This window comes from Brienomyrus brachyistius, chromosome 23 (assembly GCF_023856365.1).
Source record: "Brienomyrus brachyistius isolate T26 chromosome 23, BBRACH_0.4, whole genome shotgun sequence".
In the NCBI taxonomy this organism is placed as follows: domain Eukaryota; kingdom Metazoa; phylum Chordata; class Actinopteri; order Osteoglossiformes; family Mormyridae; genus Brienomyrus; species Brienomyrus brachyistius.
This window is the reverse complement of record NC_064555.1, coordinates 18,914,096-18,940,512: the sequence shown is the minus strand read 5'-3', so window position 1 is coordinate 18,940,512 and position 26,417 is coordinate 18,914,096. Positions and strand designations below refer to the sequence as shown.

General features: G+C 46.8%; 1 protein-coding gene across 3 annotated transcripts in view; it reads right to left on the bottom strand.

Annotated features, from left to right (window-relative positions):
* LOC125719471 (receptor-type tyrosine-protein phosphatase U-like) overlaps positions 1-26,417 on the bottom strand; it is a 76,257-nt gene that overhangs the window by 21,862 nt on the left and 27,978 nt on the right. For 2 of the 3 annotated variants that reach the window (XM_048994266.1, XM_048994268.1), the window contains exons 3-17: positions 22,512-22,783; positions 19,544-19,625; positions 19,026-19,141; positions 18,442-18,631; positions 16,557-16,850; positions 13,198-13,515; positions 8,654-8,763; positions 7,983-8,184; positions 5,532-5,634; positions 4,972-5,260; positions 3,760-3,796; positions 1,692-1,830; positions 1,065-1,237; positions 644-831; positions 356-428 (exon numbers count right to left, since the gene is read on the bottom strand). In XM_048994266.1, the coding sequence (XP_048850223.1) occupies positions 356-428; positions 644-831; positions 1,065-1,237; positions 1,692-1,830; positions 3,760-3,796; positions 4,972-5,260; positions 5,532-5,634; positions 7,983-8,184; positions 8,654-8,763; positions 13,198-13,515; positions 16,557-16,850; positions 18,442-18,631; positions 19,026-19,141; positions 19,544-19,625; positions 22,512-22,783 (2,586 nt within the window). The remainder of the gene's footprint in view (positions 1-355; positions 429-643; positions 832-1,064; positions 1,238-1,691; positions 1,831-3,759; positions 3,797-4,971; positions 5,261-5,531; positions 5,635-7,982; positions 8,185-8,653; positions 8,764-13,197; positions 13,516-16,556; positions 16,851-18,441; positions 18,632-19,025; positions 19,142-19,543; positions 19,626-22,511; positions 22,784-26,417) is intronic. The other variant, XM_048994267.1, reaches the window with a different exon arrangement.

The window sequence follows — 26,417 nt, the reverse complement described above, 5'->3', positions numbered from 1 at the left end:
ACTCCGGTTTTCTCCCACAGTCCAAAAGCATGCAGGATAGGTTGATTAATGTGTCTACATTGGCCCTGTATAGTTGTGTGCACCCTGCAGTGTGTTGGCAACTGCTCAGGGTTGGTTCCCACCTGTGCCCATTGTTCCCAGGATAGGCTCCAGTCCCCTCCACAACCCCAGTTGGGATTGAGTGGATTGAGTGTTTCATTTATTGATTTTTCAGAACTGGATGCATATTATTTAAAAAATGAAACCAAGAGCTCTATGTGTGATGTGCAATCTATATGGACTGGAACCAACAATGTGCCTCAGCCACACACCGGCAGATCTGTGCTGTCTGGTGAATTCCTGAAGGATGACTTACAGCCCAGGAGACTGTCGTGACAAGCCGTGGTCTTGCCCTTTTTGGTGGGGCCATCCCTGCTGCTGAAGAAACTCTGCAAAGGACAAGCCCCCGTCAAGCTGCCTGTCGAAATCCTTGTGTGGCAGCCATGTGAGGGATCCACTTCAGAAATGCTGCCTTGTATGGTAGATGAACAGAAACTAGGGATTGGCTATTAGGATGTGTGTAATAGCCTGTGACCTCCACAGAGGCTGGGTCTCCCTGCCTCTGTAATGCCTCCCTACCCTGCTGCCTGCTGGGCCTCCTCACCTCATACTCCTGCTTGAAGCCATAGCCCTCAGCTGTCTTCATCTGGCTGATGTGCTGCAGGAGGTCAGCCACACGCACGGCAGGACGCAGCTGTCCCTTGGGGTACAGGGATCCCATATGCGCTCCCAGTTGCTGTGGAGACCGCCCCAGCAAGCTGCTGGATTCGTTCATTGAGTGGCGATGCTCCTCTGTTCACAAAACAAACACATAGACAATCATGTATCTATAAACCTTATGAGGCCGGGCAAGGGCCTGTCACATAAGAACAGCGCATGGCTGCAGCCTGGGGCTTTAGAATGTGGCTGCAATGTAGGGCTTCTATGTATGGCTGCAGCCTGGGGCTTTGGCATGTGGCTGCAGCGTTTGGCTTGAGCGGCGTGCATAGTGATGATGTGCAGCTTCTGTGCAGGCTGCTGCTTACTGCGAGCTGCACAGCTGTGTCCATGCAAGAAGGCCTCCTGCAGCCCGCCATTTTCCAGCGCACTCTGCTCCATGCCTGGGGCATTCTTCTCCTGGGAGCTCTGCCGTGCCTTGTCTTGTGGTTTCTCCAGTCGTTTGCACATAGGGACCTTGTGGACAGCTGCCTCTACCCTGCTGTAGTGGAGCAGGTAAAGAGGATTGCAAAAAAAAAGGCTTTTTCATGCTGCTTTTTCAAATTCAGGCTCACAGCTGTCTCTGCCTCAAGTGGAAGGAGAACTGAGGTATGCCCCTTTCGGTTTGGGAGTGAAGCCCCTATTCAGAGAGGTCCTGTGACCTTGAACTACAGGAAAACCTACCTGATCCACTGTCACCCCTGGAGTCCAGCTTTGCTCTCTGAATGTAACTCCATGAGTAATTAAATTACATGTTTAATTAATGAAGTATCTCAGAGTCAGGCAATATCTTTCGAATACAGCCGCAGAAAAGGTCAGTGGCCTCTCCACTGAATAACTAAAAACCCTCTTTTGTGCAGTGCAGGCAGCAGGTTGGGGGCAGGGAGGCAGCCTGGGCAGAGGTACCAATTCCTACATCCCCCTCCCTACTTATCCAGCGGCCCAGGCCGGCTTACCACTTCTTGATTAGGATGACAACGAGCCCCAGCAGAGAGGTGAGGAGCAGCAGCCCTCCAGCACAGGAAGCTACGATGAGCCCCATCTCTTCAGAGTGCTGAGACACCTCCAGGGCCTGCCTGTGATCCCTACAGGCTGCTGGGAACAGAAAGAGAAGGAGAGCACATCAACATGGACATATAGTGTCATGACAGAGAGCACATGAACATGCAGACAGAGAGAGAGCGACAGAGAGCACATGAATATGGACATACAGACACCGAGAAAGATAGAGCACCAAAACATGGTCATACATACATTGAGAGAGAGCTAAAGCACATGAACAGGGACATACAGACACTGAGAAAGCAGTGGGCGCACTTCCTTGGACGCGCACATACACAGACACACAGGGGCCTGCACATAGAGTGACTCCGGCGCAGAGCCCTAGTTCAGAGAGCTTGAGGCATGGCAGTTTCCACGCCTGGAAACAGAGGCAGGCTCAGCCCCATTCAGAACCGAGGCAGCTGCCGGACATCAGAAGCAGCAATTGCTGCCGTTTGGCATCTGTGCGTCAGAATAGCCACTTAGTCCAAGCAGCAGGGACAGCTTGGCAGAACCAAAACCACAATCCCTCAACATCGATGCAAGTCCACTGTTTAACAGCTTTCATGTGTCACACACACATTAATCCAGTCATTTGCATTTCGAACCCTTCTGTCAAGCCTTAAAGTAAAGCATGAAATTTCTTCGGTTAAGTTGTGCTACTTCCAGCATCCCTTAAGCTCTGTTTAGGAGAGAGGACAGAAAGAGTGTTAATATTATGTTCTGAATGGGCATCAATGAAGTACGCTTCCCACCCACGGTCCTGCGGCATGCACACGAGTATCTCCATGGATGATGGTGAAACAGGCTCTATGCGATATTTCTTGAGCGTGCTGATACGAGTATCTCCATGGATGCCAGTGAAGCAGGCTCCATGCGATATTTCTTGAGTGTGCCCACATGAGTATCTCCATGGATGATGGTGAAGCAGGCTCCAGCAATATTTCTTGAGCATGCCGACAGGAGTATCTCCATGGATGCCGGTGAAGCAGGCTCCATGCGATATTTCTTGAGCGTGCTGACACGAGTATCTCCATGGATGCCGGTGAAGCAGGCTCCATGCGATATTTCTTGAGCGTGCTGACACGAGTATCTCCATGGATGCCGGTGAAGCAGGCTCCAGCGATATTTCTTGAGCGTGCCGACATGAGTATCTCCATGGATGCCAGTGAAGCAGGCTCCATGCAATATTTCTTGAGCGTGCCGACATGAGTATCTCCATGGATGCCGGTGAAGCAGGCTCCAGCGATATTTCTTGAGCGTGCTGACATGAGTATCTCCATGGATGCCAGTGAAACAGGCTCCATGCAATACTTCCTAAGCATGCTAAGATGAGTATCTCCATGGATGACGGTGAAGCAGGCTCCATGTGATACTTCCTGCGCGTGCTAATACGAGTATCTCTGTGGATCACGGTGAAGCAGGTCTTCATTAAATTTCCGGTACCCAGAACAGATTCCTTTCCATTCTCGCTTAAAGTCGTAATGAGGGAGCAACAACTTAAGGGACAGGAGTGTTACATATTCCTAAAAGTCCAATAAAAACTCAGCACACTCATTCTGGGACAAGTCAGTAACGGCACCAATACAACCAGGTCTTACAGGACAGGCCCTCATCCATTATGGACTGTGACTTATCTGGGATAGCTGATGAGACACTGACAGTCTCGGAACATAACTAGCTATGTAAGTGGAATGCGTTCTTCCAGAATAACCACAGTTCTACGAGCAGCTTGTAGTGGTTTTGAGTTTCTCCTCTCAATTCCAAATTCCACTCTCTCTACTTCATTAATCTTCCCTTTGAACCAAAAAGCTGTCCACACTGAGAATTCCCCAGAGCACTGGAAACTCCCAGGTATACCCTCCCGCTCACCCCACCCCCAGCTCCCGGTGATTTAAGTCTCAGTCCAGCTTTGATATATACTTGATGAAGCAAGAAATCTTTCTAGATTTGATGAGTGAAATCAAAGAGGCATGCAATTACCTTTCCTCGCGATACGAATACAGTTGATCCGCATCTCCTGAAAGAAAACAAGCATGTTAGTGAGAAACTTTTGGAAATATTGCTAATCAGCACTTATCCCCATTTATGGGCCTCATTCATAGTGCAACCTGTGAGCCCAGCTTACATTCTCTGTCATGCAGTAGCATCGCTGGACCTCAGATATTAACCTTAAAGAGGTAAAAAAACTCAATATTTCGTCTAACTTGACTCTACAGAATTTCATTCAAGTGATTAACTATTATATAGTGCAGGGGTCTCCAACTCCAGTCCTGGAGAGCTACTATCCAGTAGGTTTTCTATCCTACCCGGCTTTTGATGAGCCACACCTGTTCCTGGTATTTGCCTGAGAGCAGGTGTGGCTCATCAGAAGCCAGGTATGATAGAAAACCTACAGTACTGGATAGTAGCTCTCCAGGACCGGAGTTGGAGACCCCTGATATAGAGACTTCAAAACAAATGATGACGTTAAAGTTTCATTTCCTCCAAAGCTTGTACAGGGGGAATAAGTGGCTGTAATCCTTCATTCATCCATCTAGCACAATACTGAGCACACACAGACACAGATTCGCAGAAACACACACAGACATACACACACAAAAAACGCAGACACACATACACACACGCAGACACACACACATACACACACCCGCTCGCACATGCGCACAAACACACACAAACACACAGACACACATAGGACATTTTAAAATAAATTTGAGAAAGTACTTTACACAGACACACACACAGACACGCGACACATTTTCAGAAGCAATTAGCACTAGTCAAAAACATAGAATGGAGTGATAATGAGATGGATAAATAATGAATATATAACTCTGGCAAAACAAATAGAGCACATTATTGAGGAGACTTTGACTGCTGTGTGTGTAGGTGTATGTGTGTGTAGGCGAAACATCTTGGGACCACAGAAATCCAGATGCTTCCTTCTGTAAGAACATCTTTGTTTGTTTGCCAACAACGCCCCCCCACTATAGTCATGCATCAAACACGTAGCTCCCCATGTTATTTTCTTTGTGGAAGAGGTTGGAAATCCGTCATCTACAGAATTTCTGGATGCTTGTTGTCTCATTAGCTCCTAGCTCTAAAATGAACACTCTGCATCAAGATTTCAAAAGCTGCCATTTCTTTACGCCAATGCAATGCAGCAGAAACAGAGCAGGAGCTGCAGCTTACCCCTTTAAAATGACTGATAGCCTGGAAGTAGATGGCGTAACTCCTCCTGGGATCGAGTGGAGTGTTCCAGCAGCCATTATAGGTGCGGTTGTCACCGACGGTAAAAGGCGTAGCCTCAGGAAGGCTGCTGGGAGGCAGTTCTGCGCTGCAGTAGGCTCCACCCTCCAAAGTCAGGGTGGACGTGGGAAAGCACTCCTGCTTACTCAGCTCCCTCTTCACCTGCCTGGAGCTCTCATCATCTTCCTCATCCTCCTGCTCCTCTTCCAGCTCAACCACAACCTGGTAGGTGCTAGAGAGAAGCAGTGAGAAAACAGTGAGCACAGCAGCCGTGTAACTGTACAGCCAGGGCGGCAGCTAACAGATACAGCTGTAGGTTATAGGCTCTGCGTGTCCAGGTATTCGCTGTGTTACTGTGGTCACCTGCAGGGGGCGTGTGGCAGCAAGGTGACCAGCATTTAAACTAATACACAAGCCAAGCAGCAAGCGCCCCGGCACTACCTGTATTATTAAAAGGAGTGCAGGTGTGTTAGGGCACGTGTAAGCACAGAGCAGATGCCTACCTGATGGGGGCCCCCCTGGCCTGGGCCGGCCGCAGGAGCACAGTGACGGTGCTCTCCGTCTCAGCCAGCATGGCCGGTGCATCCTCATAGTCAAAGGCCGGGGCTGCGGGGTCACATGCCGGGGCAAAGAGACATCAGAGAGCAGCTCCTGCACCCAAAGCCTGGAACATCCCATTATGGAAAAGGAACACTGCTGCCATGGTTACAGTGATGCAGAACATTGGCCAGTTAAAGAAGACCTAGGAGTGGCAAACACTCAGCAGGAGTGGCAGTCCTGGAGATGGCAACGGAGGAAGGGAGGGCAGCTGGACAATCAGCCAATCGGTGCCTTATTACAGTTTGTATCCTGCATATCTAATATAATGCTTCCTTTCATTATTTCAGCAGCTTAACATATGACTGGAGCAAACCAGGCTGCAGCAGCAGCTCACTCCGCCAGCCACACTCACTCTCCAGCAAAGGCTGCTGTCCCCAAAGCCGAAGACATTACAGCTGTACACCATTTAGCGGCTTGTGGCATGATTTCCCACAATTCCCAAAAATTCGGTCCTGAGGCAACTTTGCATACTATGCTTTTTGCTCGAATCAAGTGCCTAATTAATTACAGATGATTGAGCTGCTAATTAAATTCAGACTGTAAGCTGACATTTCTAAATTTGTTATGAGATTTTTTTCTAATTAATGAGTTGTAACCCGTGTCGGAGATGTGAATATATTTGAATACAGTTTTTCTTCATGTATTTATGTTTCTTATAATTAAATTTTTGTCATCTGTGTGACATCCAGATCTGGGCAATAATATGAAGTTCTGAATGACCACCAGTTTCAATAAAGGTCCGGGAAGCCTTGAATTATAAGATAAAAGAGAAGCAATCAGTATTTAAATGAACCGGACTAGAACTGCACAGCCCTGTAGTCTGTCTTCCACTTGTCACGGGACCAAAGCAGCATTGGAGTGCTCTGTGAAAGCAGCACAGATGGGAGCAGAGTTTCAGCAGTGGTGCATGAGAATCCCAGAGCACTGAAAACCCAAGACAGCAACATAAGAGTACAAGAAGAATTTGCATCCAGCATAATTGCCAGTATTGCATGTGTCTCAGTGAGAAAGTGCGACTTTCTGGTTACAACATAAGGCATTTGTTTTAAGTTTGTCTCCGGGGGTGTTCCTGAGTGCTAGGGGTAAAATTTATCTCAATGCTATTCTTGGAGAAGGAATCCTTTAAAAGCGTCTGTTATTCTTTGAAACATTTTTGACACATGCAGGAGCACAAATTCATACATGCACATAGACACGGCATTCAGATACAGATATATACAAACATATATGACATCTACACACCAACCCAAGCACACCTACTAGTGGCTCTTGCTCGCAGTTAGAGAACTAGGAGGGGCAATGTGGAAAAAAGATAAGCATAGGACACGATTTCTGCATTTGCCCAATCTATCTGATTTTACAGAAATTTCAGATGCATCAAATGTATTTCAAGATTCAAACTTAATCCCAAAATATACATGATGCACTTTGTTCAAAGCTCACTCAACACTGCAGGACTTCAAATCCTTGCGCTCACAGATTGTTTGTCAAGATTTCAAGTGTCAATCTTACATCATGACAAAGGAAATACAGAATTCTTGAATCCCTGTTTAATTGCATCAGCACACCCACACAAAAAGCATATGACACAAGAGGAGCTATTCACGGCCCATGAAAAGTCACCTGACAGCTACACAAATAATTCCACAAACACACTTAAATAGACACAAAAAAGCTCATTCAAAACCAACTAAGCAGTTCATGGGAATGTTTCTATGATTTTAGGTGAGATTTGGAATGAGACAAATCCCTTTGTGTCTCTTGAACTTTGGCATATTTTTCTAGTCCAGTTCCTATGTAACAGCCTAATTAGCAGATGTTTTCTGTGATTCAGGTAGAAGGCTTCTGAAAAGTACACAACACTGAATGTATATCAAATTCTGAAGAATGTTCATACATCACATAATCTGGGAAAATATTTCATCAGCTCACACTGAACGTGAAACTCACTTAATCCACTATAGTGGATCAAACTCAAAAATTCAAACTGAAAACAAAATGCCAAACCCAAGCCAAGTCAAGCCAAGCAATTCCAGAACCAGACACAGCCCAAAGCCAAGCACTACGTCAGGCAAATCCAAAACCAAACACACCCCAAAGCCAAACGCTAAGCCAAGCATTTCCAGAACCAGACACAGCCCAAAGCCAAACACTAAGCCAAGAAAATCCGAAACCAAACACACCCCAAAGCCAAACGCTAAGCCAAGCATTTCCAGAACCAGACACAGCCCAAAGTCAAATGCTAAGCCAAGCTAATCCAAAATGAAACACAGCCCAAAGCCAAAAGCTACGCCTGACTGAGACAAGCCCACCCACGTGAACAGGCAGAGGAGAGCATAGGCAGGGCCTGTCACCTGAGATGTTGGTGGTGATTTCGGTGAGTGCCGTGAGTCCGAAGCCCTTGGCAGTTTGAGCACGTACAGAAACCAAGTATGTGGTCCCAGGCTGCAGGCTGGAGAACACGTGGTAGGTCTCATTGCGGAGTTTGGACACGACACGCCGAGGGCCTGGCACGTTGATACCTGGATCCGATGATTCAATACTCTGGTAGCTGATCTGGAAAGGAAAGCAGACTGTCACGGCTGCACAACACATCAGCTCAGGGTAGGTGGCATCGCAAGCGTGTCTGTCCAGCTGAAACATTCCTGCAGTAGGACCCCTGCCAAGCTGGTAAGAGCTGGCTTTGACTACAGGCCTCTGCTCCCCCACAGTGCTACCTGAACATTTCTCTCATGGCCCCCACCGTCGCCAGGCTTCACTCTCCTACTGTCCCTCACTCTTTCCCACCCTTTCAGCCCCCTGCCCATTTTCCTGCAGACCCCCCTCATCTCCAACATCTTCTGTCTATTTTAGTTTCAGTTCTCAAAGCAGTACAATAGGGAAAGCTCAGCTCTTCATCTCCTACATCAGTGCTCAATGGAGAAAGATAACGTCACAATGCTCACTTCAGTCTACAGGCTGACATCTCAGGGTTGGATGCCTGCTTCTTTAAATAGCACTGACTGATGACACTTGGAGGACCTACCTCATACTGAATGATAAGACCATTGGGCTCCACAGGCTCCTCCCACTTGAGGAAGACCATGTCATCCAAAGGGGTGAATGTCAATGACTCTGTGGCAATGACCCCAGGGACTGTGGGAGGAAATGAGGACTGTGTGACCTCTGCTGCCAATCTCATTAACATTCAACCTCAGAGCAGAAGGTGAGCAGGACAGGCACGGAGGTAAGGAGAGACCTGCATTTCAGGTCTGTAACAGACAAAAGCTTTTGTATGAAGCCACACTTGCTGCCGTCCACTTGCTTAGACACAAAGCAGACAAGCCCTAAGCGACCCCTTGGGACTGAACAAAGTGGAAAGCACGTTATCCCAGTCAGAAGCAGCAGGGACCAATTACTCTGTTACTGTCTATTTACTGGGGGTTTATTATTACTGGGAAAAGTGGGGATTGGCTGAGAATGAAGCCAATCTAAAGACCTCTCACCGCCCTAATGAGTGGCCTGTCAGAAACTGTGCACAAGGATGCTGGGCACTCAGTGAGGCACCTCACCCTCCCCCAACCAGCTCAATAAAAGTTATGGTACAAAGGATTGCTGTGGTTTCTAAAGAGCACTGAATAGTCCCTTATCTTCCTCTTGGCTCTCTACATGTCTTCCTCTCTTTGCCTCTGCCAGTCTCTCCTTCTATTTCCCCTTCCATCTTATCTGCTCTCAATCGTTTTCATAGAAACACTGATCTATCATCGCCTGTTTTTATCTAGCAGCATCCACATCGAACAGCACTCAATTCAATACCTGCGAATTATCTGAAATGATTGACTGGTGGCAAACAGTTATAAAGCCCCCAGCAGTAAGACTGTCTGCTGGGTTACTCTCTGTGAGTCACGTCCTGCTGGGAGGAACCACTAAAGTGACCCAGTGTTAACAGATGGTTAGTTTTCATTAGATTTCATTTAGTGTTGTTCCATCTTTCATTTACAGTGGATATAAAAAGTTTACACACCCTTAATAAAATTGCACATTTTTATGATTCATAAATGATGTCGGATGTTTTCCATCTTTACTGTGACTTTGCAACCAACAAATTTTAAGAGAAAAACAGATGAAGAATAGGGCAAAAACCAAAATATAAACACCCCAATTGCAAAAGTATGAACAGCCCCCAGCTAGTACAACATGGAAGCACATTGGAATGTATTGCAGCATTGTCTTGGAACAATAAGTATCGTCAACTTTGCACATGTGGACTTCACATTTCCCCCACTCTTCCTTGAAAAAATGTCTATGCTGCCTCAGGTTGCCATGGCCTTTATTACATCATTCCTCAGGTTTTCAGTAGGACTAAGGTCAGACGGGGCCAATTTAGGACTTTGATGTTCCTTTTCTGAAACCTTTCCTTAGTTGACTTGAACATATGCTTTAGGTCATTATCATGTTGGAAGGTGAAATTCCTCCTCACCTTCAGCTTCCAGAGAAAAGCCAGCGGGATTTTTAATCCAAACTATCTTGAGATTAGTAATCACAGGTGGGATAAAGATAAAATCCGTATCCCAGACAAAAAGAGGCAGCCCCAAAGCCTGGCGCTGCCCCCACGATGCTTTGTGGAAACTATGGTGTTCTTCAGACGATAAGCTGTCTTGTCTTCGTGCCAAACACAACTCTTAGAATTAAGGCCAAAAAACTCAACCTTTTTCTCATGAGATCATAACACAAACCCACAACATATGGGGTGATTCAATATACCTTTTGAAAATGTAGGCAGGCTTGAGTGTTGTTTTGTGGGATATGGCTTTTGTCTTGCCACCACATGCCACATGTGCAAAGCCTAGACATGTGCAAAGGAATGACAACTACCTGCCATAAATTCCTGCAGCCCCTTTGATGCTGCTGTGGCCATCTTGGCTGCTTCCCTGGTAAGATTCTCCTTGTCTTTTCATCAGCTGTGGAGGTTTGATCTGATCTTCCTAATGTTTCTGTGGGACAACGTTTTCTCTGCTCAATAATAGTCTTCAGTTTTCCATGGGACCTCTCAAGGCTCTGATATTCCTTTACAGCCCTCTCCTGATCAATACCTCTAAAAGATAAGATTCTGTAGGTGTATTGTCAGTTTTTTTGCAGACAATGGTTATCTCAGTAGGATGCAAACAAGTTTTCAGGACATCCGACAGTTTATCAGCTAATCAGATGATTTTTATTTGGGGTTAATCAGAATCAATTTTACTGATGGCAGATGTATGACATGCTTGTTAAAGTGATTTGTTACCTCTGTACGTGGCAACAGCCTCAAGTGTTATAGCAGAGGTGGCCAATCTTATCCAGAAAGGGCCGCTGTGTATGTGGCTTTTCACTGCAGCTCCCTAATTGATTATTAATTAGAGGACTGACTGGCTGACTCCTCCTCACACCTGGGTTTGAACAGCTGACCTAATGGTTATCCTGGGGCTGAGGCAAAACCACACTCTTTGCAGGCTGTGTGGTTTCAGTAGTTCTGTTGCATTATTTGGTTGGTTAGACTGACATACGTACTGCACAGTCGCCTCAGTTGTAACATCATGGTCAATCCTGCACCAGTACATTATGACATAGGTTCTCTTCCTGCATTTCTCAATTTCAAGATGCCCTTCATGAAGCATTTCCTTCCTCTGTGTCTTTGGTATGACAATTTTATTTCCGTTGTAGGTAATGTCAGTTCAGCTCCGCAGTTCCAGTATTCTATGACATCTGCTGAACAGTGTCTGATTCCGATTTGGCCACCCTTCCAATATTATTTGTTTCAGTTTGTTCAACGCTGTGTCCTTTGCAGACTCAGCTAGTATATAGTTCATCGTTGAATTTGAAACTGGAAATGATTCAGTGATCAGATCTGTGCAGATTTTAACATCTTGGTCTGTTCTTGAACTGCCCCGCTCTTTTGAATCGGCTGCCTGAGAAAGTGCATCTGCAGTGTACATCACTTTCCCTGGGATATATGTGACATCCAGGGAATAACGCTGCAGCTGAAATGGACAATCACAGAGTGGCTTCTCAAATAATGCAATCAAAGGTTTGTGGTCTGTCTGTACTCCAGCTAGCAGACCTGCTACAAACTGATGAATATTTCACATGCATATATGATACTGCACAATTCTTTTTAATTTGTGCATAGCATATTTCAGAGTCTGTCATGGACCTAGACAAGTACATCATGCCCCTGGTCGCTAGTCGCCATTATACTTTTGCAAAAGAGCTACACCAAGTCCACTTTAAGATGCATCTGATGAAATTTTTATTGGCCTTGCAAGATCATAAAATTTAAGAACTGGTTCTTCTGTCAGCTGCTTTTCTTAACAGACTGCTAATTTGTGTTCATGGTTCCATTCCCAATCAATTTTCCTTTCCGTCAATCTTCACAATGGGGCCATTTTTTCTGCTATATTTGGTATAAACTTTCCCAAATAATTGATCATTCCAAGGAATCTCTGAATGTCTTTTATACACTGTATCCTCTGCATGTCTCCTATTACAGAAATCTTTCTGGGATCAGGATAAATACCTTTGCCGCTTGATGATGTCACCTACAAATGTCAACTCTGTCACCCCTAGTTGGCCTTTCTCTTTATTTAATTTCAGTTTCACTTTTTGGGTTGCTTCCAAGACTTTTCTCAATCTGCAATCAAGTTCTTCTTTAGAACTTCCCCAATTGATTTCATCATCCATTGGTGTGTCTACTCCCTCCAGGTGCTCATAGATCACATTTATCATTTTATGGTGCACACTCTGAAGCTGAAGAAATCCCAAACGGTAATCAGAGGAACATGTGCACACCAAAAGGAGTATTGAATGAGCATAATATAGAACTGGCTTCATCCACCTTCAACAGCCAAAATATTGAAGATGCATCCATCTTGCTGAAATATTTGGCATTTCCAAATTGTGACATGATATGTTCGTTCGATTGTTGGTATTTAAAACATCTCATGCTTTATTGGCAACTGTTATAGTTGCAAAGGGGGAACCACCTCCACATTTATGCCTATGGATTTAAAATATAATGTCATTAAAGCTCCTGCAGGTGTAATGGCCAGGTGTCCCAATACTTTTGTCCATGTAGTGTATAATCAACAGCCAACTTCACAGGCTAAAGAGGTCATTAAAGGCCTGGATCTTGGTTTTTATCCAGGACACTCGCAAGCCCAGACATTCCTCAGAGACTTCTCACTTAGTTCCTCAAGAGCCCCAATCATTGACTCGGCGAGGATCACAGCATCGGTAGCAAAGTAAAGATCAGGGAGTTGTAGGTTTACAATATATTTTTACCTTTAATTTTGTAGGTTACAAGGGCAGATTAAAGATGTCTGACATTGTTTATCTTGACCTCTAGCTTTGCATCACAAAACCTGCAATTCCAATAAGGGTGTGTAGACTTTTTATATGAACTGTATTGAAGAATTATGTACAACATACTTAGCCTTTCTGTTAAACTATGCCTAACCAAAAGGTCAAAAATAGAACACATAACGAAAAAAACAGAGCTACACAGCAGCAATCTGCGGGGGGCTCTATTGACAGCGACACAGATGCGCGCCTCACCATCCTCCTCCGTCTGGAAGGTGACCTCCCGTCCCTCCTTGCTGCCCTCGGGGTTGGCGAGTGCCAGGCGCACATGCACGGGCCGAAAGGGAGGCAAGTCACGCAAGGTGAGCCGCGAGGCATCCTGCTCCACGGTCAGGCACTCACGCACTGTGGCGTTCTGCACGCCACCGCCCCCCGTTGTGGAATAGTGGTAGCACAGCGACACAGTGTAACTGTGGCATCTGGTTAGGTTGTATCCCAGGGGTTCCCACTGCAAGGTCAGCTGGCGGGACTGGATCTCGGTGGCCCTCAAATCTCGGATAGCACGCATGGGCTCTGTGGGAAGACAGAGCGGGAGGGAAAAAGAAGGAGGGATGGGATGAAGGGGGACAATGGGAGAGACAGAAAAGGAGATGAGGAACATCAGGGCACCAGGTAATGTATGGACCCTAAGAAATGTGGTGCTCCAAAGGCTTTCGGTTACAAAATGCCTTTTAGCATGGTACACAGGGGTTCTGCAGTACAGTCAACCCCCCACATCAGCCTTCCGAAATGGAGCCGCAGGCAGGGCTGCAACAACTGATCGATACCATTGATAATAATCAGTAATAGAAATAATTGACAAACACATTTAACCATCGATTGTATTTTTCCTTTCACAAATCGCATATATTGACATCACCACCTGGCAACGAAAAACAGAAAACAATGGTGTGTTAAGCCTAGTTCATGCTACACTTTTCCACGCGTTATTACTGCCCACGCATGGCTGTGCGTGTGAAGTCTTGTGAACACAATACATTTGTCCAGGGATGATCATGGACGACAGATGTGCACAGCAGTGACATTACACCAGACCAGCAGAGGGCAGATGTATTGCAACAAACACAAATACAAGCAGTGTACTGATATTAGTGAAAGATTATGAGCCAATTTATCAAACTTACTAAGCTCGGGAGGTATCACTTTAATAGGGTATACCATCTTGCTCACAAAATAAGCCCCCATCTCAGATTTTTTCAGCAAGATTTCAAAATACTGGAATAGTGTTGCTATCGAAAAGACTGTCAAACCACTATATTCCGTGATATGAAGTACAACTGTTACCATGACAAAGACATCACATCTTTGCTTTTATGCCTCTTTGTCACTTTAAATGGATCCTCTACACCGTGTAAGTATGCTGTGACTGAAATACTTCTTGATATTTTTTAAATAAAGCATTTGCACTTTTCTTTAAGCCCTCTGTCTTGGTGCAAGTAATCAATTAGTTGATCGCTTGATCACATAATTCACCCATTATCAAAATAATCGTTTTTCATAGCCCTAGTTTTAAGAAACTGTCAAATGATCATCATATGTACCCAACACAGAGTAATAAACCGAAAAGAACAAAAAGTGACAGTGTTGGCCAAATTTATCAATAATACACACTGTTCCTGCAAAATGTTTAGATTACATTTACAATCCAGGCCAAGGTGTTCAGAGAATAAATGCAGAGCAACTAAAAGAACTGAAAAGTTAAGAGATATCTCCTACTTTGTAAGCCCCCCCCCCCCCCCCCCCCAATGAAGGAGACCTTTATTTTTAATTTCCACTGCAAATAAAACACGAAGCCACACTGCACACACCCACCTATGTTAACACCATAATAATACATAGTCAGACAAAAAAGACAGACAGATGGACAAGATGAAACAAGATCAAGACCAAAGAGACTAATGGACCCTGATGAATACCATCTGCTATGTGAGAAACACATGCAAAATAAACAAAGGTACATGGGATCATACAATCAAAGGCACTATCCAAAAACAAGCAATTCCATTATAAAGCCGCTCAGTGGCAGATTGGGATGCTGAAAAAGTAAAGTCAGGAGTAAAAAGCTCTTTCTGCTTATACCACCTGAGATAAAATGCTATAAAAGGGCAGAGGCCTTAACGGCCAGCTTCCCCACATGCCTGTCAGGACACAGCTCCTAGGGGTATCCTGAAAAACCAACATGGGCAACTGCTCATTAAAAGAACTTGCAGTACTGTCATATGTACATGCATGTATGTATAAATATATCCCTTAGTCTTCCTGGAGGCAGGGAACAGCCTGCCTGCATACCTACGCAGTCTAACGTGGAATGCAGCCTTCCAATTAAACATCGACATCCAGTACGAAAAAATGACCAAAACACTGTAATTACTAGAGTGGCATCTTCGCAAGTTAATCCAAAGGAAAAATAAGGTCTGTCTGTGCCAAGCAGCCCTGGGGTCTGTATCACAAAGTGAGATTTGTCGGTCAGCTAGATAACTTGTCAGATTTAAGGAACCCCAGTTAAAATGGACTTTGTGCACTTACATTTAGCTCAGACTACCTTAAATCTGACAAGTTACCTTGCTAACCCAAAAATCCAGGTCCCCGGTGAACCAAGCAAAAGTGCCACATGGGCTTAACTGCACGTCCAGCTCACATCTAATTAGTAAGCAGAGTGGGCTGGTCTGGGTCACATGGAGGGCGAGGTGGCTGTGTGCCCATACAGCTCTGCTTCGGCCTGAAGCTCCCCCAGCACAGTGTCTCAGACAAACACCAGCTCAGGCTTCCCACAGGGCAAAGGTCACACGTGTGTTTAATATTAAACACAGAGTTGCTAGACTAAAGCCCATAGATGCTCATGGAAAGCACACACTGGAAGTGCTGGGAGTTCATGGTTACAGCCAATATGTGTGTGCGCCTGCCAGGGCTTCAGCAGCAGGCTGTACCCAGAAGGGGTCCCTAGGGGGCACAGCAGCTGCTCCTGCGAAAGTCTGACAGCAGCTCTCACCCCTGCAGTCTCCATTTAGGCTGATGAACAAACTGAGGCCGTTTCAGCAGTTACTAGCTCCAGCTGTTACTGCTGGGTCAGGAGCCCAGGATGTTTGACTTGAAAGGCATCATAACAGGCTAAAAGTGGTACATTGTGCCCATATCTACTGCAGACAGATGCTGTCAGCAGTGAGCTGGTCTTACTGCCCCCAGACCTGTTGCTCCTAGGCTCACCCCCATGCCCCACTGCCCCCAGGTCCGTCGCCCCCATTCCTGCTATCCACAGGCCCACCTCCCTCAGTCCCAGCACTCCCACTTCTGCCCCCCAAACCACCACCAGGCTTGCTGTCCTCAGACCCGCCGACTCCAGGTCCACCCCGAGGTCCACTAACCCTAGGTGTGTGACCCAAGGCCCGCTGTCCCCAGGACTGACGCCAGGCCTGCCGCAACCAGGCCCAGCTGCCCCCAGACCCACCACCCCCAGGTCCACTGACCCTATGCCTACCACCCGTAGGCCCATAGACCCGCTGCCCCTAGGCCTGTTGCCCCCAGTTCCACTGCCCCAGGCCTCTAGACCCCCTTACCTGCACATCGGGTGCGGCTGACCAGTGGTGGCCCCGGTGGCCCGGTCCCCCCAGGGCCGGGCCGCGTCAGCAGGGCGCTGATATGGTACTCGGTGTCTGGTTCCAGGTGCCACACCTTGTAGGTGGCAGAGCTGACACCATGTATCTCGGCCCAGGTGGAGTGGCCGGCGCGGTACTGCACCTGGCGGCGGATCACTGGGCCATCACCCAGCATGGTGTCAGTGTTCAACTGGATGATCAGGTAGGTGGGGCCAGCGCGGAGAAGCTGGGGGGGCTCGGTAGGGGAGGGGGGCACTGGGGAGGACACAAAAGAGTGGGGGTGGGGGGGGGGTGTTACATTACTGATATAGACATATATTCATATCTTTGTGGGGACTATCCATTCATTTCTATGGGAATAACCATAATTCCAGCAATGACAACCTCAACTGCTCCCCAGCCCCAGCCTTAACCATAAGTAACCAAACAAAATACAAACCTTTGGGCATTTTTATTTTTTTTGACTGCAGTCACAGATTTTTATAAAATTGAGTTTCTCCCTGTGGAGCCCAAAAACTGGTCCCCACAATGTCAAAGTAACAGAGTTTTTATCACACTGAATATCAAATTTGAATTTGGGTACTCTCACATGGAACTTCCCAGTCCTAGCCCCAGTTCACAAGTCCCTGGTCTGTGTCGACCTGAAACTTTAGTAGCTTCTGGCCAGTGTCGTGTATTGCTTTCACATCGCACCATAGAACTAGGAACTAAATAAGCATGGGAGGCTAGGTTAGACTTCACACATAATTTGAAACTCCCCATTCCCCCCCCAAAAAAACAAGGAAGGATAAATAAGTGATTTTGTTAGTTATTTATTTACTGGTTATTAGGGGGGATCAGTCGCAATCAAAACAAGACACACACACTCACTTAACAGTTTGTAAAAACTGAAAATGATACTTCATGTGGAGCTAAGCCATTATGTTTGTGTTGTCTCAGAAACACCACATTCTGCTGAGTGAAACATAAACTGGGCTTCCCATCTTTATTGCCTTACTAATTTGGCTTTAATTCTTGTCTTATATTTGTCATGATTTGCCCCTGACTGAAAGCTTTTCCAGCTCAAGTTTCTGTGTGTAGCTCTAGCCAAATTCCAGGTCAATCAAATGCTCGCAGCCAATGATAGCAGGGCCATATTGTAAGACAGGAATAGGCCGGATAGGTCCACTGTCAGGACGGCTGCATTCTTGGCTGGCACATTCTCTGCAGGATGCACCAGCTTCATATCGGAAACCCGCTTCTGTTTTGGCCCAATTTGTGTCGGAGAGCTTGGGCCTGGGAATCTCCCAATTATTGATGTCCATAAGATAATAGCATAAACAAATTTGGGAGGGCTCCCTTTAAGACCAACATCATGTTTCAGTTCACGTTAGAGCAGCCGAAGGGAGCTTGGCCATCTGCAGGGCTACTTGAGACACAAATGCTCACTGGGAAGCCAGAGCCACACGGTGACAATTAGCATGTTATTGTTCACAGAGACACTGCATCTGCTTGCTGCCTGAATGCAGTGCCAGGACCCTTCTTGTCAGTATTGTCTCCCATATAAATGTTCACACACACTGCATGTACTTCTGCCTGAATTCAGTGCTAGGGCCCTTCCTATCAGTAGTGTCTCCCAGGTTAATGTTTACACACACACACACACACACACACACACACAAACACACACACACACACACACACACAAACACACTGCTTGTGCTTGCTGCCTGAATGCAGTGCCAGGGCCCTTCCTGTCAGCAGTATCTCCCAGGTTAATGTTCACACACACTGCTTGTGCTTCCTACCTAAATGCAGTGCCAGGACCTCATTCACTATGAACGTTCCACTGGGAACAGGGCCTCACCTTTCACGATGAGCTGGGCAAAATTGGAGACGGCGGCTCCCCGAGCCGAGGGGCTGACGCAGCGATACAGGTGCTGCCCCCCCGCTGCCTGGTCCGCCCCCCCCAGCCAGTCCACCATGAAGATGCCAACAGAGCGCCGGTGGCTTGTCTTCCATACCGAGGAGGCCTGCAGCACTGGCCCACTGTGCTCCTGCAGAGGAAACACACACTGGTGTAAAAAGTCACCCAGGTGGGGCCGTCGGAGGCTGCTTCGGGACTGTCTGTGGTGTCATGGGGGGTTTATGTGTGACAGAGGCATGTTAGATGGCCTAGGTGAATGACTGTGGGAGACTGTGAGTGAGTGAGTGAGTGAGTCAGTTTGTGAATCCAAGTGCTCCTAGAAGTCCAAAGAATGTCCAGCAAGTACAATGACAATGTACCTGAATGTGTCTCTGAGACAATACATCAGCAAACATGCAACTGCACATGTCTGTCTCTACATCAGTGTTCCTGAAGGTGTAACTTCCCCCTTCACATATAATTCCCTGCTCGTCTCCCCCATAGGCCACAGCCACTGGATGTCCCCTCACAGTTCCATAACCCACCTCAAGTAGGAGCTGCTCCAGCTCTGAGGCACGGCCTAGCGCTACACACTGGAAGGTGGCATTCTGACCGGCGTTCACCTCCACGTCGCCCAGGCGGGAGAAGTGTGGCACCTTGTCTGGTGTGGAGAAAGCATTGGCCATCAAAAAACAACTGCGGCCAATCAGTACAGAGACTCCACCGAGCAGATGCCACGGACAGAGAGTCCCAGACTGGGTGCGGGTCACAGTTGCTGAATATAAATATAAATTCCTGCCTGAAAAAATAAGCATGGTTGTTTTTACTGCAATTTAACGGTATCCTTGACAACCAACAGGAGAAAGATGCATCCTATGAAAATGCTTCCATGCCTGAGCTACAGTGGCAGGATGTGTGCTTGGAGCTCACTTCTGAGAGGCTCCCATGGGAGCAGCCTGAGTTTGGCCAAAGTCACGGTCAAGTCATTCCTGTTGGGACAGCTGGTGGGCAGCCGTTGTCACCCTGTCCCCCTTTCACCCTGTCACCTGCTGCACATACTTACGGCAGGGGTAGTTCAGCAGCAAGATGTCATCCAGGCCCACGTAGCCACGACTATCCTGAGAGACAAAGGCCTCAAACAGAACCTGTGTGAAAACGGACAGACACAGGGGCTAAGTGGAGTAGAGTCCGGCTGCAAGCACCCTTCTCAGGTCCCGCCCCACTCAGACTTTGCCATAGAAGGACATAGTCCAAGAGGGGCGAGGCCTGAGAGGGGCGGAGTTTGAGATCAGCAGGGTTTGACAGTGGTGGGGCCTGAGAGGGGCGGAGTCTGAGATCAGCAGGGTTTGACAGTGGTGGGGCCTGAGATGGTTGGAGTCTGAGATCAGCAGGGTTTGACAGTGGTGGGGCCTGAGAGGGGCGGAGTCTGAGATCAGCGATTTGTTTGACAGTGGTGGGGCCTGAGAGGGGCAGAGTTTGAGATCAGCAGGGTTTGACAGAGGTGGGGCCTGAGATGGTCGGAGTCTGAGATCAGCAGGGTTTGACAGTGGTGAGGCCTGAGAGGGGCGGAGTCTGAGATCAGCAGGGTTTGACAGTGGTGGGGCCTGAGAGGGGCGGAGTCTGAGATCAGCAGGGTTTGACAGTGGTGGGGCCTGAGATGGTTGGAGTCTGAGATCAGCAGGGTTTGACAGTGGTGGGGCCTGAGAGGGGCGGAGTCTAAGATCAGCGATTTGTTTGACAGTGGTGGGGCCTGAGAGGGGCAGAGTTTGAGATCAGCAGGGTTTGACAGAGGTGGGGCCTGAGATGGTCGGAGTCTGAGATCAGCAGGGTTTGACAGTGGTGAGGCCTGAGAGGGGCGGAGTCTGAGATCAGCAGGGTTTGACAGTGGTGGGGCCTGAGAGGGGCGGAGTCTGAGATCAGCAGGGTTTGACAGTGGTGGGGCCTGAGAGGGGCAGAGTCTGAGATCAGCGATTTGTTTGACAGTGGTGGGGCCAGAGAGTGGCAGAGTCTGAGATCAGCTGGGTTTGACAGTGGTGGGCCTGAGAGGGGCGTAGTTTGAGATCAGCAGGGTTTGACAGTGGTGGGGCCTGAGAGAGCTACTGAAAGTCTGCAGCTGCATATTATTGGCTAAGTGCACAAAAAGAAGCGCAGTTCACACTGGCTTTCAGGGACTCTGTTACATGGTGGCTCAGTGGGCAGCTGAAATTGTGTCCCTAAATTACCCATAATGCACAAGTGTATGTGCCCTGTGATAACCTGGCATCTCATTCAAAGTGTCTCATGCTCTGTGCCTTTTGGGACCAGCTCCTGGCTCTATGCACTGCATAAGTGATTATTTTTGTAAATAGCTTTTGTACAATTTTCTTTACCTTTATTTAAATTCGATTTAGAGAAACACAATTTCTATTGCACCATTTACACACACATGCACACTTGGCGACTGCCCTAGAATGGGGCCAGGTCCCAGTGCAAACTGCCACCAAGTGTCCCTGGATGCCCAGCTCTGCCCTGCCATCCCTCCTCACCACACACCGGGCATCAGCAAAGGTAAAAAGGGAAATCAGCGTTCCAGAAAGGCAAACATGCTGCGACAGACTCATGCGACAAACTCGACAGATCTATTGATTTTCCCCACCGCCCCCTGGAGGATGGGCCCCCCCTTTGAGTCTGGTTCCTCCTAAGGTTTCTTCCTTCTAGGGAGTTTTTCCTTGCTACTGTCGCCTCTGGCTTGCTCACTGGGGGCTTTGGGGGGGGATGCTGTAAAGTGCTCTGAGACAATGTAATGTGAAAACGTGCTATACAAATAAAATTGAATTGAATGTGCTGCTGCTGGCCTAGAAACTGATTTCCACTATTGTTACTTGCATTCTCTTTACAGTAGTTAGATTCAAGATGCGGGCCACTCATAGCTTTCAGAGTATGCTGGCGCAGATTTTTAAACATCAGGCGGGGTGAGCTTTAAGGCTGGGGGCCTGGGCTCCTGCCCATTCCTTGTGTTTTGCTCAGGAGGGCACTAACTTCTGCGATGTTTCCAAGGCAGCAGCCCGAGTGGGGCACTAACATTTGTTTCATTTGCCATGCGAGAGCGGGAGGAGTACTTAAGGATCCCCCACTTGCGCTGTTAAGATGACCAGAGCCTCACACATTAGCTCTCCACTCTAATTATTCACTGTCTCCCTCACAGGCAGACAGACACACACACATTGGCATATCTATCTAAATGGGGACCTTCCACTCATATCCATGAGAAAAACCATAATCCCATTCACAATACCTTTAACCCCGACCCAGCCCTAACATTTACTTTTTTCTTTTTTAAATTGCATTCACAGATTTTTATAAAATTGAGATTATCCAAATGGGGACCTGAAAAATGTCTTCAAAAGTAAAGAAGTTTCAGGTTTTACTACACTTTAGGTCCCCATGTGATCAATGCAAACACACGCACACACACACACACACACACACACACACACACACACACAGTGTAGGTAGGTGGCTGGGGAAGAAGAGAATGACTTATTTTAAGAGAGCGATGTCCATGCTCATTTATAGTGACACCATTCAAAGTAAAAAGGGTAGAATAAATCATGATTCGACATACGCAATGGTTAGCTACATTAGTCATCTGCCTTAAGCGTAGCTACACCAGCTAGCTAGCCAGTAAAAAAGTATGCCGGGCAAGTTGATTGACCATTTTTCACTAACCTCTGTCACAACGTAGCATGTCATAGGTAAATGATGGTAGGTACAAGACGAGACTGTATCATATCATGTTGGTCAGCCAATCAGCTTGCAACGAAGCCTTATGATGTAGCCAAGCTACGCTACATTAACCATCTGCCTTCAGCATAGTTACGGTAGCTAGCTAGCTATTTTACTAGGCTATTTAAAGTTTAGTACCCATTACACTGCGAATACAAAAATATGAAAGTACTTACAAGACCATACTCCCCAGCAGCATTTCTGAACTATTTCGCACTGGGCCAGTGTAACAGCTATCTGGTCTGGGTAGCATCATGGAGCCTCACCTGGTAGTCACTGGGCCAGAAGGTGCTGATGGCCAGCTCCACCTGGTGCCACTGCCGGCCATGTGAGCCGGAGGCGTTCCAGACGGGGCTGCCTAGGGGACCGCCATTCACACGCACGAAGACGCGCAGGGCACCGGGGCTGTGGCCGTCACGGCTGTATAGGAAGTAGCTGAACTGAACACAGTGTGTGTCGTTCTCACTCAGCGGGCGCAGCGAGAGACGGGCGCGCGCCCCCTCGGCATGCTGGGAGGAGTTCACCAACATGAATGACCCTGCAAAGCACAAAACAACGGGGTTAGAAAAGCGGCCTTAAACAGCGGCCGTTCTAATATTTGTCATCATCATCATCATCATCAACCGCACTGTAATTATGATATTTTTCTTAGACGGTGAGGAGAGTGGGGGTAGGCAGCGTCCTCCATCATCAGTCACCCAAAGTTTTGAGAAGCTACAGCGCCCCTTGTTGCCTGCAAAGCTATAGCTTGTGTTTCTTGTCGTTACCTTTCTCTGCTGCCAGCAGGCAGAATCTGCAGTCGCTAACACCCTGCGACTCGTAACAGCAACACCAGCACAACACTCATTTAACATTCTTAACCTGCCAAGACTCTTTTATCTTTGCTGTTTTCTTGTGTTTTGTTGAGCCTCTCCCTGCTTCCTCTGTTTATCCCTGAGAATGATTTACCTTAACATAACTGCCAAGTTATGTCTTATATTGGTCTTATATTATTAGAGGGGATTTGGGAAAATGCAATATGGGGGAAGTGAAAACTTGCTTTATTAATGTATACAGAGGGGATTCTGAGAAATTCAGCTTGGGGGAAATGCATAGTATGACCACTGGAGGGCTGAGGCAGACTGTCAAGGGATTCATTACATCGATGCATAACTCCAGGGCTGCAGTCTAAATCCCGCTCTAAGCCCCAAGAGATGCAGTCAGTCTCAAAGCTCCTCCAGTAATCTGGGCCTCTCAGATTCCTCAAGAACAAAGCAGTGATAAAAAAATTAAGGTGAAATATATAGTCCAGCTGCGTGTGCAATACACAGACAAACGGGCTAAGGTGGCCTGATGTTATGGCACAACTTCCCACACTGCCCCACAGTGTCAAAGGATCTCAGCAGCTTCACCCCTCGCCATGAACCAGCTGCCATATTGACTCCTACTGCATGATCATGAACTGGCAGCCACACTGACCCCTACTGCATGGTCATGAACCGGCTGCCACATTGACCCCGACTGCATGAGCATGAACTGGCAGCCACACTGACCCCTACTGCATGGTCATGAACCGGCTGCCACACTGACCCCCACTGCATGGCCATGAACTGGTTGCCACACTGACCCCTACTGCATAGTCATGAGCTGGCTGCTACACTCACCTCCACTGCATGGGCCAGCAATAAGGGGCCTGACCTCCCTATTCCCACAAATGACGCAAGTGTTTGTAGCAATATATACTGCTGTATGGTGGGTCTGCTGCAATGATTGGGTTTGCATGGTGCTGAGCTGTCACGCAGGCAAATTTTGGGCATGCCTGGCATGAAATGTGTAAATGTCAGCACCCAGCCCTGTTGACATCCAACAGGAGGCGTAATCCGCCGACTAGATGCTCGCATTAGTAACCTTTGGGCAAATGGCCAAGCTGTGAAGATTCCGGAAGATTTCAGTGAAAAGCAGAATTCAAGGTTAATATATTCAGTCTCCGAATCTCTGGCAGGGCCCCGATGTCCCAGGAGGAGCCACCTTTTCTGGAAGCCTCAGGGAAACTTTAGCGCGCCCACAGGGAGTTCATGTCAACAGGGCCTCTTGGACAGCGCCTGCATACATTTCTCTTAACCCTTTTCAAGATTAAAGTCGGTCTGCAGTTCTGTTTTTGTCATTCACAAGATCATTCTGTCTTTCATTTCTTGTTTAGTTTGAGCTTCTTCACATTTAATCCCTTTTGAAGGTCATTCCAGTGTTATAGGAGTGAAGCTCAGTTGTGGCTTCAGCAATCCAGAGTGTAACAAAAATAATCCAGCATTCTCCTGAAAAGATGAAATAATTACCAATGAGTATCCGTGCAGGAAATCATGGGATGTCTATGTGAGAGCAACCTTGTGGGACAGCTGAGTAACCATTACAGCTGACATCACAGAGCAGAGAGAGTGGCTGAGCAGAGCAAACTGTTAAGATGATCTTATTAAGTGGGGACATCTGCTAGTGGGTGTGTGAGAGAGACAGGAGAAAGTCAGATGGACGTCACAGCGGCATAACGGGAGCCAGAGAGCTCTCTTCACTCTCTCAGTAAGTATTTGTGTGCAGTGGTGCTGTCTGACCAATACATGTACGCAAGCACAGCTGATCCATGCTGAGGGACAAAGGATTATAGGGGTAATTCTTCCACAGTATAGAAACCAAAAAGGCCGTCCTTCAAATCCCACCAGTACATATTTCACCGACTTTTCAGAAATGTCTGCATTTCTTTACTAATATACAGACACACTAAATGAGATATGTCACACATAAAGCACATTTCCTGTCCACATTGTCTTTAAATCCCAAATCGCAATTCCAAGGTCATAGCATTACGGCAGAGCTCAGCTGAGCCAGAGCCATCGTTGTGCCTGGTGCTGTCTGATGGAATCAGCAAGAATAAGACAGGAAAAGAGAAGCCAAGGACAAGCACACTCTGATCTTCATCATCTCCAACTCGTATTACTCCTCATCCATCAATTATATTCTTCTCATCTGAGATATCCAGCAGACTAGGAACACTGGCTAACACTTTACTTAAAGCACTCATGAAAAATGCATTATGGATACCTTCATAATGCATTATAATGCATTTATTAAGTAGCACGCATTTATTATGCATTATAAATGTCTTCATAATGCATTATAATGGTTTATACTGACCATTATAATGCATTATGAAGGCATTTAATAAATTATTTTATTTATTAATTTACTGAATAATTTATTTATTATTTTAATAAAAATTATTAGAACTCGTAAAACACGCTGCTTGAAAAAAGTGTTTGCCTGAGCCAGTTGAAGTTATGGAATACGTGCACGTATGTGTGTACACATGACCAGGATGGTGCAGCCTCATTTTGAGCCAGGGGAAACTCTGATCTCCATGTAATGTAGCTACTGGTCAGGATAAAAGGAGCTGGATTGGGACGCTGTTTCTCCAAACAGTACACACAATTCAGTTTCTGTTCAAGCATTGACCAGCCTCCAAAAACAGTACCGTTAGGGACAAGGAACTGTGGAAGGGGTTCTAAGAAGTAGAATGAAACACTTTCGCGTTTATTTTACTTTTCTGAGTGCTTTCTAGCTATTCATTATTGAAAGGATAACTGGCAAAGGAAACATAATTTGAAGATATGTGCTTTCCCTGGGAATACAGCTCAAATAGTAAACTGCAGCAGTTTATTTGTATACCTCCAGGCAAAAACCCCAGGAAATCTCCAATCTAAATGGCAGAAATAAATCAGCATTATTAGGCACCCAGTAGAAAACAGGCCAAGATGAAGACTTTCCATCACCAGAGAATGCACTGGGGTGTAGTTACTCCTTCTGCCCTTTAGGTGGCTTACTCTCCCCATCATCAAAGCAAGGTGTTTGTTGACCCATGCCGTCCTTAATGAGCTTCCCAAACAAAGTATCAGCAGGCAGTAGGCAAGAAAACACTCAGAGTAACACAGTCCCGTTTCTATACTTCACAATTAAAGCTGCTTAGTGGTATAGAAACTGAGCCAACAGAGCAGGGGGCTTAAAATCCCAGGTCAAGTCATGCTGTGGCAGTCCTATCTGACTGTGCCCTGCAAGAAAAAAAGGTATGTATCCTGTCACTGGACCCTCCAACTGTATAAATATTTAAACTGGTAAACTGTAAGCTGAACTGCTTCGGATAAAAGTAT